Source organism: Botrytis deweyae (assembly GCF_014898535.1).
Source record: "Botrytis deweyae strain B1 chromosome Unknown BDEW_016, whole genome shotgun sequence".
NCBI lineage: Eukaryota > Fungi > Ascomycota > Leotiomycetes > Helotiales > Sclerotiniaceae > Botrytis > Botrytis deweyae.
The window spans coordinates 86,642-99,800 of NW_024066223.1; the positions used below are offsets into that span (position 1 = coordinate 86,642).

At 42.5% G+C, this 13,159-nt stretch overlaps 4 protein-coding genes across 4 annotated transcripts; 1 reads left to right on the forward strand and 3 right to left on the reverse strand.

The window, feature by feature from the left end:
* Window positions 1-527: 527 nt before the first annotated feature.
* EAE98_007030 (uncharacterized protein) lies at window positions 528-2,600 on the forward strand. Its single transcript, XM_038954653.1, has 6 exons — window positions 528-956; window positions 1,078-1,528; window positions 1,597-1,636; window positions 1,689-1,851; window positions 1,909-2,113; window positions 2,172-2,600. The coding sequence occupies exons 1-6, from the start codon at window positions 666-668 to the stop codon at window positions 2,279-2,281; spliced, it is 1,260 nt and encodes a 419-aa protein (XP_038808795.1). The 5' UTR covers window positions 528-665; the 3' UTR covers window positions 2,282-2,600.
* Window positions 2,601-3,377: 777 nt separating this feature from the next.
* On the reverse strand, window positions 3,378-4,067 carry EAE98_007031 (uncharacterized protein; the record flags this gene model as incomplete). The annotated part of the gene is made up of 1 exon (XM_038954654.1): window positions 3,378-4,067. One exon carries the CDS (start codon window positions 4,065-4,067, stop codon window positions 3,378-3,380), a length of 690 nt encoding a protein of 229 aa, XP_038808796.1.
* Window positions 4,068-6,597: 2,530 nt separating this feature from the next.
* EAE98_007032 (uncharacterized protein) lies at window positions 6,598-8,260 on the reverse strand (the record flags this gene model as incomplete). The annotated part of the gene is made up of 3 exons (XM_038954655.1): window positions 6,598-7,536; window positions 7,596-7,667; window positions 7,721-8,260. 3 exons carry the CDS (start codon window positions 8,258-8,260, stop codon window positions 6,598-6,600), a joined length of 1,551 nt encoding a protein of 516 aa, XP_038808797.1.
* Window positions 8,261-11,912: 3,652 nt separating this feature from the next.
* Window positions 11,913-12,881, reverse strand: EAE98_007033 (uncharacterized protein; the record flags this gene model as incomplete). The annotated part of the gene is made up of 3 exons (XM_038954656.1): window positions 11,913-12,112; window positions 12,171-12,749; window positions 12,803-12,881. 3 exons carry the CDS (start codon window positions 12,879-12,881, stop codon window positions 11,913-11,915), a joined length of 858 nt encoding a protein of 285 aa, XP_038808798.1.
* Window positions 12,882-13,159: the final 278 nt, after the last annotated feature.

Consider the following 13,159-nt stretch of genomic DNA (forward strand, 5'->3'; position numbering starts at 1 on the left):
GTGTGTACTTCCAAATTTGAACTTCGCCAAGAAGACAATAATGTTATCTGGATACGCAACTTCTTTGCTGGCTATCGCTCAGTGATATGCTTCAGCTGGAATGTTAGAAGAGAAAGCTCTAATCAATCCCCCTGCGTTTTCTCTTTATATGTGAGCTATGTCACTCATTATCTTCACTGAAAATACCCCAAATTTCCACTTATAGCTATGTGCATCAAGCGATAATGGATTTATGGCCAAGACTTCAATTACTGAGCTTCTTGAGATGTTGATTGTTAACTTTATATCACATGTGAAGCGGCGTTACAACTTCCCAAATATTCTTTAATTTATCATGCAACTATCACCCCATACTAGGAAATATGAACAGCCATTATTTCATCGCTTGTGATGCAAGAGGACAAAAACATGTTTTCATAACGTGGGGATTTGCAAAACCGTGGGGATTAAGAGCCAACCACAATATTTGAGAATTGAATCTCGATCAATGGTTGTGCGACGACCAGAGTACATTGGTACGGAAATCTTGTCAAAAGACATTTAAAAGAGGGAAGACTTCATTGCTTTTTATCGCTACAATCATACTCATTGATATCAATATATTTTCTAAAGAACAATCGAAAATTTTTGCCTTTCTCTAACATTCTTGAAACTCATCAGTGAAGATGTCGTTCGATCCTTCAAGACCAATTGATGACGAAAAGGTCTGGTTCCCCAAGGGGATGTTCGTCGATAATCGTGCTAATTCCAAGTTTGGCTTTGATGCCAGCGACGATGAGAGGGCTTTCATCTTCAACTCTTCCGATATGAAGGCACTGAACCGTTTTCTCGGGACGGGCAGGTTGCTTCCAACCACCCGCAATGATTATTTACGATCATTGGGCATTTTGTCAACCGATCCCCTCAGTATAGACCTGGCGAATGAAGTTGACAGTCTTGTGAGGACTTATACTCAAGTGCGTATCTCGATTGAGCCATAATTTCTCCCAAGACACTTTGTTTCAAATTGTGCACTCGAAGAGAAAGTCTTGCAGTAGAAATTTGACTAATAATTACATCACCTTGCCTTCAATATAGATCAGAACAGACAGTGTGTACTTTAGAGATCACACATGGCGCAACATTGTCGACATGGCAGCGCAAATCAGAATTTACGCCACAATGTCAGGTGGAACCGAGGAAACTTCCTACACAGTTCTTATGCTAAAATGGATCGGCGACTTCCACGATGAAAACAACAAACCCAGGCCTGATCAAGCAAGATTGAAGGAACTCAAAGAAGGTATACAATGGATAGTTACCGAAGAACTCAGGGTGATCAAACAATTACAGGCTGGCGCAGACCAAGCACTAGCCGGATTGGAAGGTTTCCACGGACAATGCGAGCAACATGAAGCTAGGATGAGAGTCAATGCTACTTCTCTCGAGGCACAATTAGTCAAAGAGGGTAATGATATTGCGAGTATGCAAAAGAAAATTGATGCGTCTCAGGCAGAGCTGGAAGAATACCAGTCCAGGATTGATGGAAGTAAGAAACTTTGATCTTCTCATTTTCTGTCGTTGATGATTTACTGACTCTATTTCGTTACGTCATAGAAAATAAAGTGCTAACTGATGCTCCCAAATACATGTGGGTGTAAGTCAATCAGACCAAATCTTCTTCCTCCAACTCAACTAACCATATCTAGTTGGCCAATTGGAACTTTCATTGGAGTCGGTCTCGTTCAAGCAGCCAGAAACGAAATTAATGGCATGAGAAAAGCTATGGAAGAGATCCAAGCTGTGATGGATGAGTATGAAGCTAAGCAGAAAACTGCTTCTCGCTTGGAACTCAATATCAGGTTTGTCAACGTAAGTGATCAAACCATCGGTATGATTACACACCATACTAACCCGATCACCCTGTAGAGCCAAGTAAACAATCTCACTGGCGAAATCAGACCCGCAATGCGCACACTCGAATTACTTCAAGGAGCATGGAAATCCATGAGCACGGATCTTGAGACTATCAAACAGTTGATCGATAATGATACTGAGAATTTACCTCCAATGATACTCGCGAGACCACAAATGCAGAAGATTATTGATGAGTGGAATGAATTGAGAGAATTTGGTATGCCTGACGACTCTAATACTGAATCGTATCCCCAATGCTGACGTGAATACCGCAGCGAGTAATTATATTCAGAACTCCTACCTTAGCGAGTCTCCGGAAAATGTGAGTGTGCAGCAGTATATTCATCAGCTGGAGACGAGAGTCTTTGTCGCGTCAAGATGTTAAATGGAACGCGAGCATTCGCTGTGCCTAGGATGTGTGATGGAGAGATGGAGATGGAGATGGAGATTGAAATTGACGAGATCCAGAATGTTGTCATCGAATTTCCTTATGGATGTAGGACATTGCAATGTCGTTTTTTTTTAATCTCTTGAGCAGTCGATAATTTCAAATGGAATCAATCACCTGCAATGATCTTTCGTGCACTCACTGCAAAAAAAAGAACAATGTCCAGCGGGTGACAGGTCTACCTCCGCTAGTCTTTCATATTATATAAATACAATTATCGTATCATTAAGAGTTGTGTGAGCACAGCAGAACCATCCCCTATGGCTCAGATATCTCGATACATTATGCCAGCAGCCTGTGTCATTCCCCGCGTTTTCGATTAAATTCGGACATCCATTAGATATGATGAAGTCAAAATGAGTAATTTATCCGATAACCTGGCACCGGAACACATATTCTTGAATGAATCGACGAAGCTGTTTGGACTTTTGAAGAATATGAGAGAAGAAATGTATTATGATATCGAGTTTATTGCATTTTGCTTGGCCTCATGCTTTATTACTCGTTTTCTTGCCTCCTTGGCGAAAGATGTGGTGATAGACTTCGTTTACTCACCCAGTACACTTGTATTGGTAGGGTGGTTATAAGAGGGCGGGGGATTTATAGTGTACAATGAATAGTATCACCACTTATCAAGTAAAAGTGAAAGTCATGAATCAATATGATCAGTAAAGTATCTCGATTTAGCTATCTAATCTTCTGTTGTGCTAAGGTTCCTTGAGGGCATTTAAGAGCGATATTTCTTCAAAGTTTCCCATGGACAGCACTCCCGTCTGTCCCTTGAAAAATAGACAACGCGACACAGAGTCTTCAATCGTGTTGTATCCGTGGGAGAATGGGTATCTCTCACGTGTCGACTTCCGGATACCACGTGACGTTCTTTCCTCCTCGCCGCATCTATTGTAAATATCGGCATACATCAGGAGATATCCAAGTCGACCAGCCGTTTCTACATCCTAGCCAGGAGTGTTTTTGTATCCAGCTCAAGACTTTTTTTCTATCGATTTTTTTTTTTCAATCATCCATCGATCTTTCAAACACCACTCCCCTGCACGACCAATCTCCACATTCCAAAACTTCCGCCCCAGCCCGCCGCTTTCTTCTCCTGTCCCATCGAAGAAGGGAATTCCTTCAAATTTAATCTTTCCACCACACTATATCCCAAATCCAAAAACTTGCACAATCTCAACCATTTCTCGCCTCTATAGTTCTCTTGCTCATCGAGAGCAATTTCTAATAATCTTCCCTCCCTTTTGAGGGAGCTCGTGACGGAATCTGATTTCTCGGGTTGAGCAATGGTGACGTCCTCGGCTGCATGGACGTTTGAGGTATATTGCGATAATTTACTCCACGTAGCCAAATGATTGAGCCAGCTGTTAGCGCAGGGTCTTCTCTCCACATTACTTTCTCCATCTCCGTGTTTCCGCGGCGATGAGACAGGAACGATAAATTTTGTATTTGGGTATTGGATCATGAGCTCATTTGACGCGCCGTCCATAGAGATTTCGGTAAATGTATGTGTGCTGAGTTGTGGTAACGAGCTGTTTAATGTTTCGGCGGAGATGTGCGTGTACCCCAAAGTTTGGAGGGCATTTCCCAGTGCTGAGGTACTGGATCCATGATCGCTGAGGATGAATATGCTGGGATGCTGGGGAGCTTCGATTTGTGTGGAAGTAGCTGCTAGAATTGGGAGGAGGCCAGTGATGAAGGGTGAGAAAAACATTTTGATTTTGATGTCGATTTGAAGTGCTGATACAAGGGAGCAGTTTGAAAAAAAATATTCAGATGAATCTTTTTCGAGAATTTAGAGAAAATCTCTAATTTTGTATATCTTCGAGTCGTAGATCTCACGTGTGTGGTGCCTCGTTATCTGAAACGGATCGATCAATGCAAGTGTCAATTGATAAAAGTATGAAGAGAGCTAAAGTTTAGAACAAGGTAAAAAGACAATGGCATACATTGAGAGGAGTAGCTTAAAGATGTACTTCACATTGACCTTACCATGTAAGAGCTCGTTCCATCAATATTGTCAAGGTACCATATGGAGAGAATGTCATTTCCCCTGATTCAGCTTAAAATCATCCGCTCAGTGAGCCCTGCACCGCGTAATGACATCGGGAGTCGGTGCTTTAATTTACCATGTTTACGCAACGTCTCAGTGTTATTAATAACATTTTCATCCTTCTATCTTGAGTCTCTTTGCTTCATTGTTTTACGACGCGGAGGCAGATTTGGTGGAGAGGATCAACATCTTATGTGAATTCAAGAGATTGTGATTTGTGGATGTGGTCAGTTACATCTGCGTATTACGCGGATACGGCGACACGGACGGGGAAAGCTTTAGATGTGGAATATTAGTGGAGATAAGCATTTTTAAGGGTTCTTTGAATTCTTCCAAAGTTCGAGAATGGAGGTCCCAGCCGGAAAACAATCCACATCAGAGATTAATTGCCGATATTGGATCAGCAGGCTGTGTCTAGGCTATTTGTGGATCTGGATTAGGATGAAACAGTTACAGTGGCGAGAGTGGAAAGGAGGGACCTAGAGCGGTGTAAGCTAAAATCCCCTGAAAGCGAAGTTGAAGTACGTGGTACGAGAAGTACGAGAAGTACGAAAAAGTTCGAAAAAGTACATGCTAGGATGTTATTTATGGGTCATCTACCAATTGATTTTGGACCCTGAATTCAGGGGAAGAAGATCTAGATGATAAGAAGGACCTTGGTGAGAACGAATCAACGCTTCACAAGAAAACTTCAAATTAGACTTCCTTCATTCGATAATCTAATGGACTAAATTTAAAGGGCTTATAACCAGGCGATAGTATTGCGCGAGTAACTTGGAGAGTATCTTCGTTGTTTCAGTGACAGTTAGCTAAACTGGTAATATGGTGGGGGATCATCCGACCTAAAAATCGGACGGATGGAGTCGCCTCAATGAGCGTAAAAAACAAATTCTGTCGTTATTAGTCTGAAATAATAGCCCGAGGAAAACTAACGGCGGTTCGCGGATGATAGGAGAATTTAGCCTCGAAGTTTGCAGTCTGGAGTTTGATTTGGGTTAAACCCAAATCCAAGCATTGAAAATTAGCTGGCGAAATATCGACAAATGAACTCTGGGCTGGACTGCTGGCAAAAGTATTGCAAATTAATTCGCAACCCGTAACGAATAAACCATTCAACCTGCATATGTGACAACGATATTGAGACTCGGTCTAGCAGTACTAAAAGATACGTTCAGCTCTGCATGATGTGATGATGGCAGTGAGTTGGTAGTTGTCAAAGCTTTTGCATGCGTAGAGATCAATGTTTGTCCATTACCATCATTTTTTTATGCCCTTCAATCAACTCATGGAACTAGGATGCGATTCGATTCGATTCTCGCAGAAAAGGATGATTCTTTTTCGATAGACGATTGCTTTTTCAGGGGGAGGTTATTTGTGCGAAACCTCACATGGACAGATTCCGAGGCCACATCTCCTATTATTCGAATATCATCTGCCGTAGGAAAAGCATTCGCGTGGAGCAAGATATCACCACATACTCCTCTTGCGCTCGAACCATTCAAACCCTTGAATCTTTCTCGTAGCTTTGATCTCCAGATTTTGTAATTCGATAGTTTATTTGCGCAAGAAATTGGTCAGCTGGTCGAGCCGTGCTTGCGGAAAATTGAGAACTATCATCTCACATTTTGGAGAGATTGTGGGCATTAGCATATCGATCTTTTAGTTAGTGTAGATGATCAAGTGGGCATTGGTGTACAATCAGAGTAAGAAGTACGAATGGGATATCATCTCTTTATCGAAAGTTACATTGATTGCTGGACTTGTCAAGAATCTGTTGAAAGTGTAAGTTGCCTCGAGGTTGCGAAATGCTGCTTGGGCTTGGGGATTCTGATAATTTACTCGATTATATAAGCAAATACACCATGGCCCGTGCACTATTGGCGATGGCGGATTCAAAGATTACCATCAGGACTTCATCCATCAAATCAATTGTATCATTCACGAGGAATCACTTATCGAGGTCAAATTGCAAGATTGGAATTTTTAAAGAAGGCTTTGTGTAAACGATTGACTTTCTTATACCCCCATATGTTTCCTGCTTCTGTTTTCCCGCCTGACTTCCCACTTCGAATTGTCAACAACTAAATACATGAAAGAAGATGAATGATCAACATTTAGCCGATCCTATGTACAGATTTGTGGAGATCTATCGGCTTAGGTTGAAAACCTAATTGTTCCTGAGGGGAACAATCTATTGGCATTGATAGTAGTAAGGGTTCACTACAGTACAGGTGAGGCCAGTAGCGCAAGTGGTAGCTCCGGTCCATCCAGTACCTCCACATTGGGCATACTTGGCGGCACCAGCTCCAGAAGTTGGAGTTGATGCTGGTGCCGAGCTTAGGGTTGTAGTGCCTGGAACAGTTGGGACGGATCCACTTCCACCAGTGTAGGTAGAGTTGATGGGACCCCATTTGATGTTGGAGAAGGTGACGGAAGAACCTGGAGAGTTGGCTTCAACATCAACTGGGTTACCTGAAGTAGCACTGCATGATCCTCGGGAGACACCTGGAGCGCTTGGGGACTTGCTTGCTGGGTAAGGAGCATCGAGCCACAACATGTTGGCGGTATGGTCATCCCAGATGGACATGACAAGTACCATACCCTTTGCCAAAGCCTTGCTCATTGTGGCAAGACCTCCCTTAGTAGCGAATTCGTTGGTGTCACCAAAAGCGGTCTTTTGTGCGGCACAGAAAGAGTCGGTGATGGAGTTTCCTGGAGCTCCAGCAATTGTGGATTGCGAGTTTGGAACCACGACGCCATTTTGAACATAGAATCGTCGGATTTCTTTCAAGGTACCTGAAGCTGTTCCGTCGTTGGTGATGAATTGGGTTACAACGGTGAAAACTTTGTTGGTGTCCACCTTAAGACCTGGACCATAGAATGAGGTGTTACCCTGGCGGTAAGAGTTGAAGTCACAACCATCAGCATCGCAAAGAGAATCGTATCTTGCTCCAATACCGCAATCTTTTCCAGTGCAGCGAGTCTGGGTGTCGACAGAACATGGATGAGGAGTGTAAGCGGCAGAGATTTTGTTGGCTTCCCAGATATCCATCTCGGTACAGCATGAACCATATTGTCCTGCACCAGCATTGACATCATTGCTAGATGGAGTCCAGCCTACAGAGTTTGCCTACGATATCGTTAGGATATTTTGAAGTTCGAAGGATACCAAGAGAATCAAATACTTACCACGCCGTTGATGAATTTGATGTCCTGTGGACATTGAGCATCACAGTAACCTGTACCGTATTTGGCACCAGCCTATTGATAATAATTAGCATTAATTCTTGAATGGGCTTCAATCCTTGAAATACCTTATTGGTTGGGAAACGGGACAATCCTCCATCGGCATCCATTGCAGAAAAGTACAAGGCACCGTTAAGACCACATGGAAGGTTCGAAACGTCAACATCGAATGTGAATTCTTGGTTCAAAAGCTTAAGCAATTGGTATTGGGTTGTCGATCCTGCAGCCATCAAATAGGTACGAGAGCCAACGTTGGTGTTTGCACCCTTGGTGACGAAGTTGAGCTTGAGCGAATTGCCACTTGTGGTGATTCCATAAACTCCAGAATAATCCGCACCATCCAAAGCACAGTTTGCAGCGCAAGTTGCTCCATCAGGGCAGAGAGTTTTATCCCAAGTGTTGCCGGTGTAGCAATTGGTGGAACCAGTGGTCGAGTGAAGCCATCTCCAGTTGGCGTCGACGACAATCGACTGACTGGAGGTAGTACAACCGCTAGCAGTACATTGACTGACACTGAGAGGAGGGTGCGTCTCTGTGGTAAGCGTACCGACTTGTTGTGCGCGGGCGGCCGCTAAAAGAGAAGTGAAGGCAAGTACTTTCGAAATCATTTTGAATTGATGTTGATGATTGTGTTTGAAGGATGTAGAACTATTGACAGCGAGGATAGATCCATTATGTAGTCTTTGTCTTCGCCAAGATCTTCTCATCACCCCGGATGTACTTCATCTAAGTCCATTCTCATGACTTATTAATCGAGATCTTCAGAGGCAATCGATGAATATGGAAGCACGGGCAGACAGCCGGTCAATCAAGGCAGCCGATTATGGCAGAAAAATGATTTGACGTATAATTTGCTCTAATTACTCAACTCCTATATTGAGGGCGGGCTCTAACAGCTGCCCAAGCCCGTGCTAATCACGGATATTTGCTGCAGGATCAGCATTCATATTCGGAGCGGAGGAAATGTATCCGCAAGGAAAAAAGTAATGGCGAAGTTACTCAGTACGGAGCAAATATGCATGGCATGTAGATTGATTAACATTTGAACGTCGCCGCTTTCACAATTGGGACACCTCGGCTTTGGTAAAATGCTAATGTACTACTAGACTTTATTCCCAGACTCGATTATGCCTGTTATCACGGCGATGATGCTAGGATTATTTGAGTTTATCCGTTTCGCTCGACTTAGCAAAATTGTCGTCTGGTGATAAGCAGGATCTTACAATACGATAGACTATGTTTTGTAAGATGGTCCAATAACGCTCATCGTTGTGGAGATTTGCTTGCATATGATCCAGATAATCCGGGGACGCCAATAAGCTTAATTAATTATCCGGGATATACAAGACCACGACCGCCGAAAACGACACCTCAGATTCTGCATCGAGCCTCCCCACATTCTCCCTGACATATTGTGGGGTCCCCATATAATTATCTGTAGATTATTGGGCGTCACTTCGGATTATGCGGGGAGAAACTAATTCCATCTACCGCTTATGTTCCAAACGAACTGCGGATCTAGAAAGTCGCCAAATAGGCTAAATAGAACATCCGAAGTGCCACAACACGCACCCATGTGCCGCCATCTGTCCGATACAGATTTTTACCATGTGGAAATTGCATTCTAAAGATCACCAATTGATGATTGTCCTTGTTATCTTAATTTCGATACAGTCTTTGAGGTGCATAATGCATCGATCAATGCTAAACAGTGGTATTAGGAATTACTTTCATGGTGATTTTGCACTGCCCCGAGTTGTCGAAAGCTGAGAGGCTAATTGTGGATTCCATTTAGCTTTTTATGTAAGCGCCTACCAGCGGACCGGCGAGCCGCCTCGTATGTACCTTAGTATACACATCAATCGACTAAAGTTCGGAGGCGAAATGCTTGGCAAGAAGTCACAGTTCATTTTTTTCTATCAATCTAGTACAAAGGTACTTTAAAAAGTGGATTATATCACATTTTTACGGAGAGTGAGTTACAGTGGACTAAATTAAGGTCAGACTGAGTACCCACCTTACACTCAGCGTCAGTAACATCTGCTCACACCCAATCATATTACAATTCAAAGCCACACTGTCAACCTACTCTAGCTCAGCGTAGATATATCTACCGAGGTAGAATGCTGAAGAATCTTATCGGGTCCTCTTTGCTCTCGTAACGAGCCAATAACTCCGATTCTCAGACCAGAGACAATGCCGGAAAATAAAAAGAAATGGATCTCATCTGGCAGAACTATTGAATGCGTGCCAAGAGCTTTCCTATCACAATAGAGGTTGGATCCTCTTCAAACCTTCTTCATCCCCCAGCGCTACGGAATTAGACATGAACAAGGAATAGGACCCTGCCAAGCATATCACCTGCTCTACTACACATAGCTGTCGACTCTTGCCAGCGATCATATCCGGCTCGGGATACCCGCATTCCTATCTTTCATATCGAAGGGTCCATATTGACGTCTATGAAATCCTTCTCGATAAGAGCCAAGAATTAATCAACAGTCTGGATAGCCACGTCTATCTTTCTGGTAATCAACGCCACTTGCACTTTTTCGGCAGCAGCAACCGATACGTTGAGCCGATGGCTTTGAGCTGCAGATCTCACGAAGCTGCGCGTTGAGCTAGGCGTGAATATCATGTCAGGCACCGAATGGGAATCTGGGGTTGACATTCGTGTATTTGGCATAAGCTGGATAATGTTTTTGGCGGCTTGTGTCGGCATGTGCACCCGAATGGACAATTAAGTGGTGCCTTTGCAATACATTCCTTTCCCATATGTTTTCTCCTTCCTCCTCACTGCTCATGTTTGTTGACCATTCCTTTGTTTTCCTTGCAAACTTCCTGCTTCGTCCTTTATCGGGATTTGAAGAAAGAGTTTACTCTCATTAAACCGACTCATAGAATGGGATGAGTTACACGAAATACTTCTTAGACTCCATATATCATCTACTATTCTAAATTCGACAAAGGCATTTGCTGGAAGCTATCACGATGTATGTAGTGAATCACTGCACAATCGTACGTAACCGACATCATGAATACACGCACTTCAGGAAGAACACGCCCTTTTTTTGTTGCAAGTCTCATTCTTTGTCACTTTTGCCTTGATCGTCGCGGTCTTTTCATCATTGCCAATTGCGATATATGTGTTGCCAGAAGTACTTTTACGGTACTAAACGCGGGCGAGTTCGAGCGGTCTCGAAGGATTGATTGCACGTCTAGGCATGTGCCGACTGTTTCTTATATTTCTCTAATCGTTTCGTTCTTGTTACTATCAACTGGAATGTTTGAACACACATTCGCTTTTTTCTCGTTGTTCACTCAGTCATTTGTTCCCTGGCTTATTTTTGTACCTTTCACTGCTCGATATGAGGTCATCGGTCAAATGTTGACGGTAAACTTCTAATGTCGTATATCCAGCGCAATTGAGAGAGGCTTTCATTTATGTATCACAACAATCTCTTTCTCTTTAACTTGTTGGGAAATCTATTGAATGTTATATGAATATAATTTGGTCAATTTAAGTGAGACGATATTAGATGAAGTCACATAAGGACAGTATAAGGGCGCGTTCGGATCGATCTGCCTGACTTATTCAATCTACTTATCAGTCAAATATATTAATCTCTCTCATACGCTTGTCAATATGTTTGTTGATGTCAGAAGGTGATTTTCAAATGAAACTTTCTTGAAAATGTTAAACAATGTTTAAATGTTATTCAATAGTAAGATTAAAAAAATAAGCTATCAATGTAAATACTCCTGCTATTTTCTCTCCACGAGATGATGGTGATGCAGTAAGTCGTTCGAACGATGAGAGACATATTAGAAGCATGTTGCTACTGTTAGACTTATAAATCGTGAGAGTAACTGTGAGGATAAGTCCTGAAGAAGTAGATGAGAGAATGAGTAATTTAATTGTATGTGTGTTCTTATTACTCTTCCCTTAATTATAACTCCACATGAAGTTCTTTTTGTCTTGAAATAATAATTTTGCCACTCACGACTATCTGAAGCATGAATTATTATATTACTGATGTACTATTGAGAGACAGCTGCTGATGAGGCTTGTGAGAAATAAAGGTATTTATATTTGACATTCTTTAATGAAACACAAGAGTTTGGAGAGATAACCAATTCCGGCAATAACCTGCAGGCACTACTACAATCGCCCTACAAGAAGACCCAAAAAGTTTGCTTTCACCAAAATGGCCTTCAAAATTTTCCAACACACTCGTCTTTATCTTGTCTGTACCCAGTCTACCAAGTACTAGGCATGATGCTCAATCGTCCTCCATCAACCACAATAACTACGTGAGTGCAATAAGCACCAGCTCTTGATGTCAAAAAGAGAATACATCCTGCCATATCCTCTTCCGTGCCTACCCTCTGTAATGGAATTTGATCCTTACCAAAAACTCCGTCACCAATGAGCCCGGCGGCCATTTCAGATGGGAATACTAAACTCGATTAGTATTATCCTTAGGAATTTGCATTGGAAAGATTCTAGAAACTTACATCCGGGGGCAATAGTATTACACCTAATATCATACGGTGCAAGTTGTGTGCTTAGTTGCTTCATCATATGTGTAGTCGCAGCTTTACTTTGGCCATAAATAATTCCACCAGGGGATTTTCGATTGAAACCACCAATAGAACTGGTAGCAACAACTTGACTCTTCTGCTCGACATTGCCTTTCTTATTTCCTTTATCCAATAGATCCAAGAAAGCCATAATACAAGAGAAAACAGCTACAGTGTTCAACTCAAAAGTCTTCAACATTTCTTTCATACTAGCACTGCCCAACGAGGAAGCAACTTCAGATACTGAAGAAGATGGAGTAATGGGTTTTGTAGCCTGAGGGCCAGGAATACCGGAATTGGCGATTAAAACATTAATGTATCCTACTTCGGACTCAATCTTCGAGACGATGGAAGCTATGGCTGCTTTGTCGGTTACATCACCGACGATTGGAATGACATTGCCGGTATCTACGGAAGATGCAGCGGATTCAAGAACTTCTTTTCGGCGACCGATAATGTAGACTTTCTCGGCACCGTTAAGAGCGAGAGCACGGGTCATCATTAGACCAATACCTAGAATTTGACGTTAGAGAGCTAGGCACCTAGTCGATCTGGAGAAACTATACCAGTCCCGCCGCCAGTGACGACTGCCACGAGTCCTTTGACATTGAATAAATTCGCTGCTTGGATTGATGAGGTCGCCATGTTGTTATTTGGTATGATGAGGTATGATATGTATGATATGATATGAGCAATTCAAAGCCTGCTGGTTAAATAATGATTTATTCGGTAGTTAGATAAAAGAAAGTACATATGATAACCGTTCATGCTATTATTTATACTTAATTGCCCCTCAATAACATCGTTCAATTGAAGGGTGTTTGCTCACTAATCATCAACCGTTACACTCCACTTCCCGGCGCAGCCCCCACTTCCCGAACTGGCGAATGAAACCATTTTTATTCTGCCCAAGACCTTCCCAG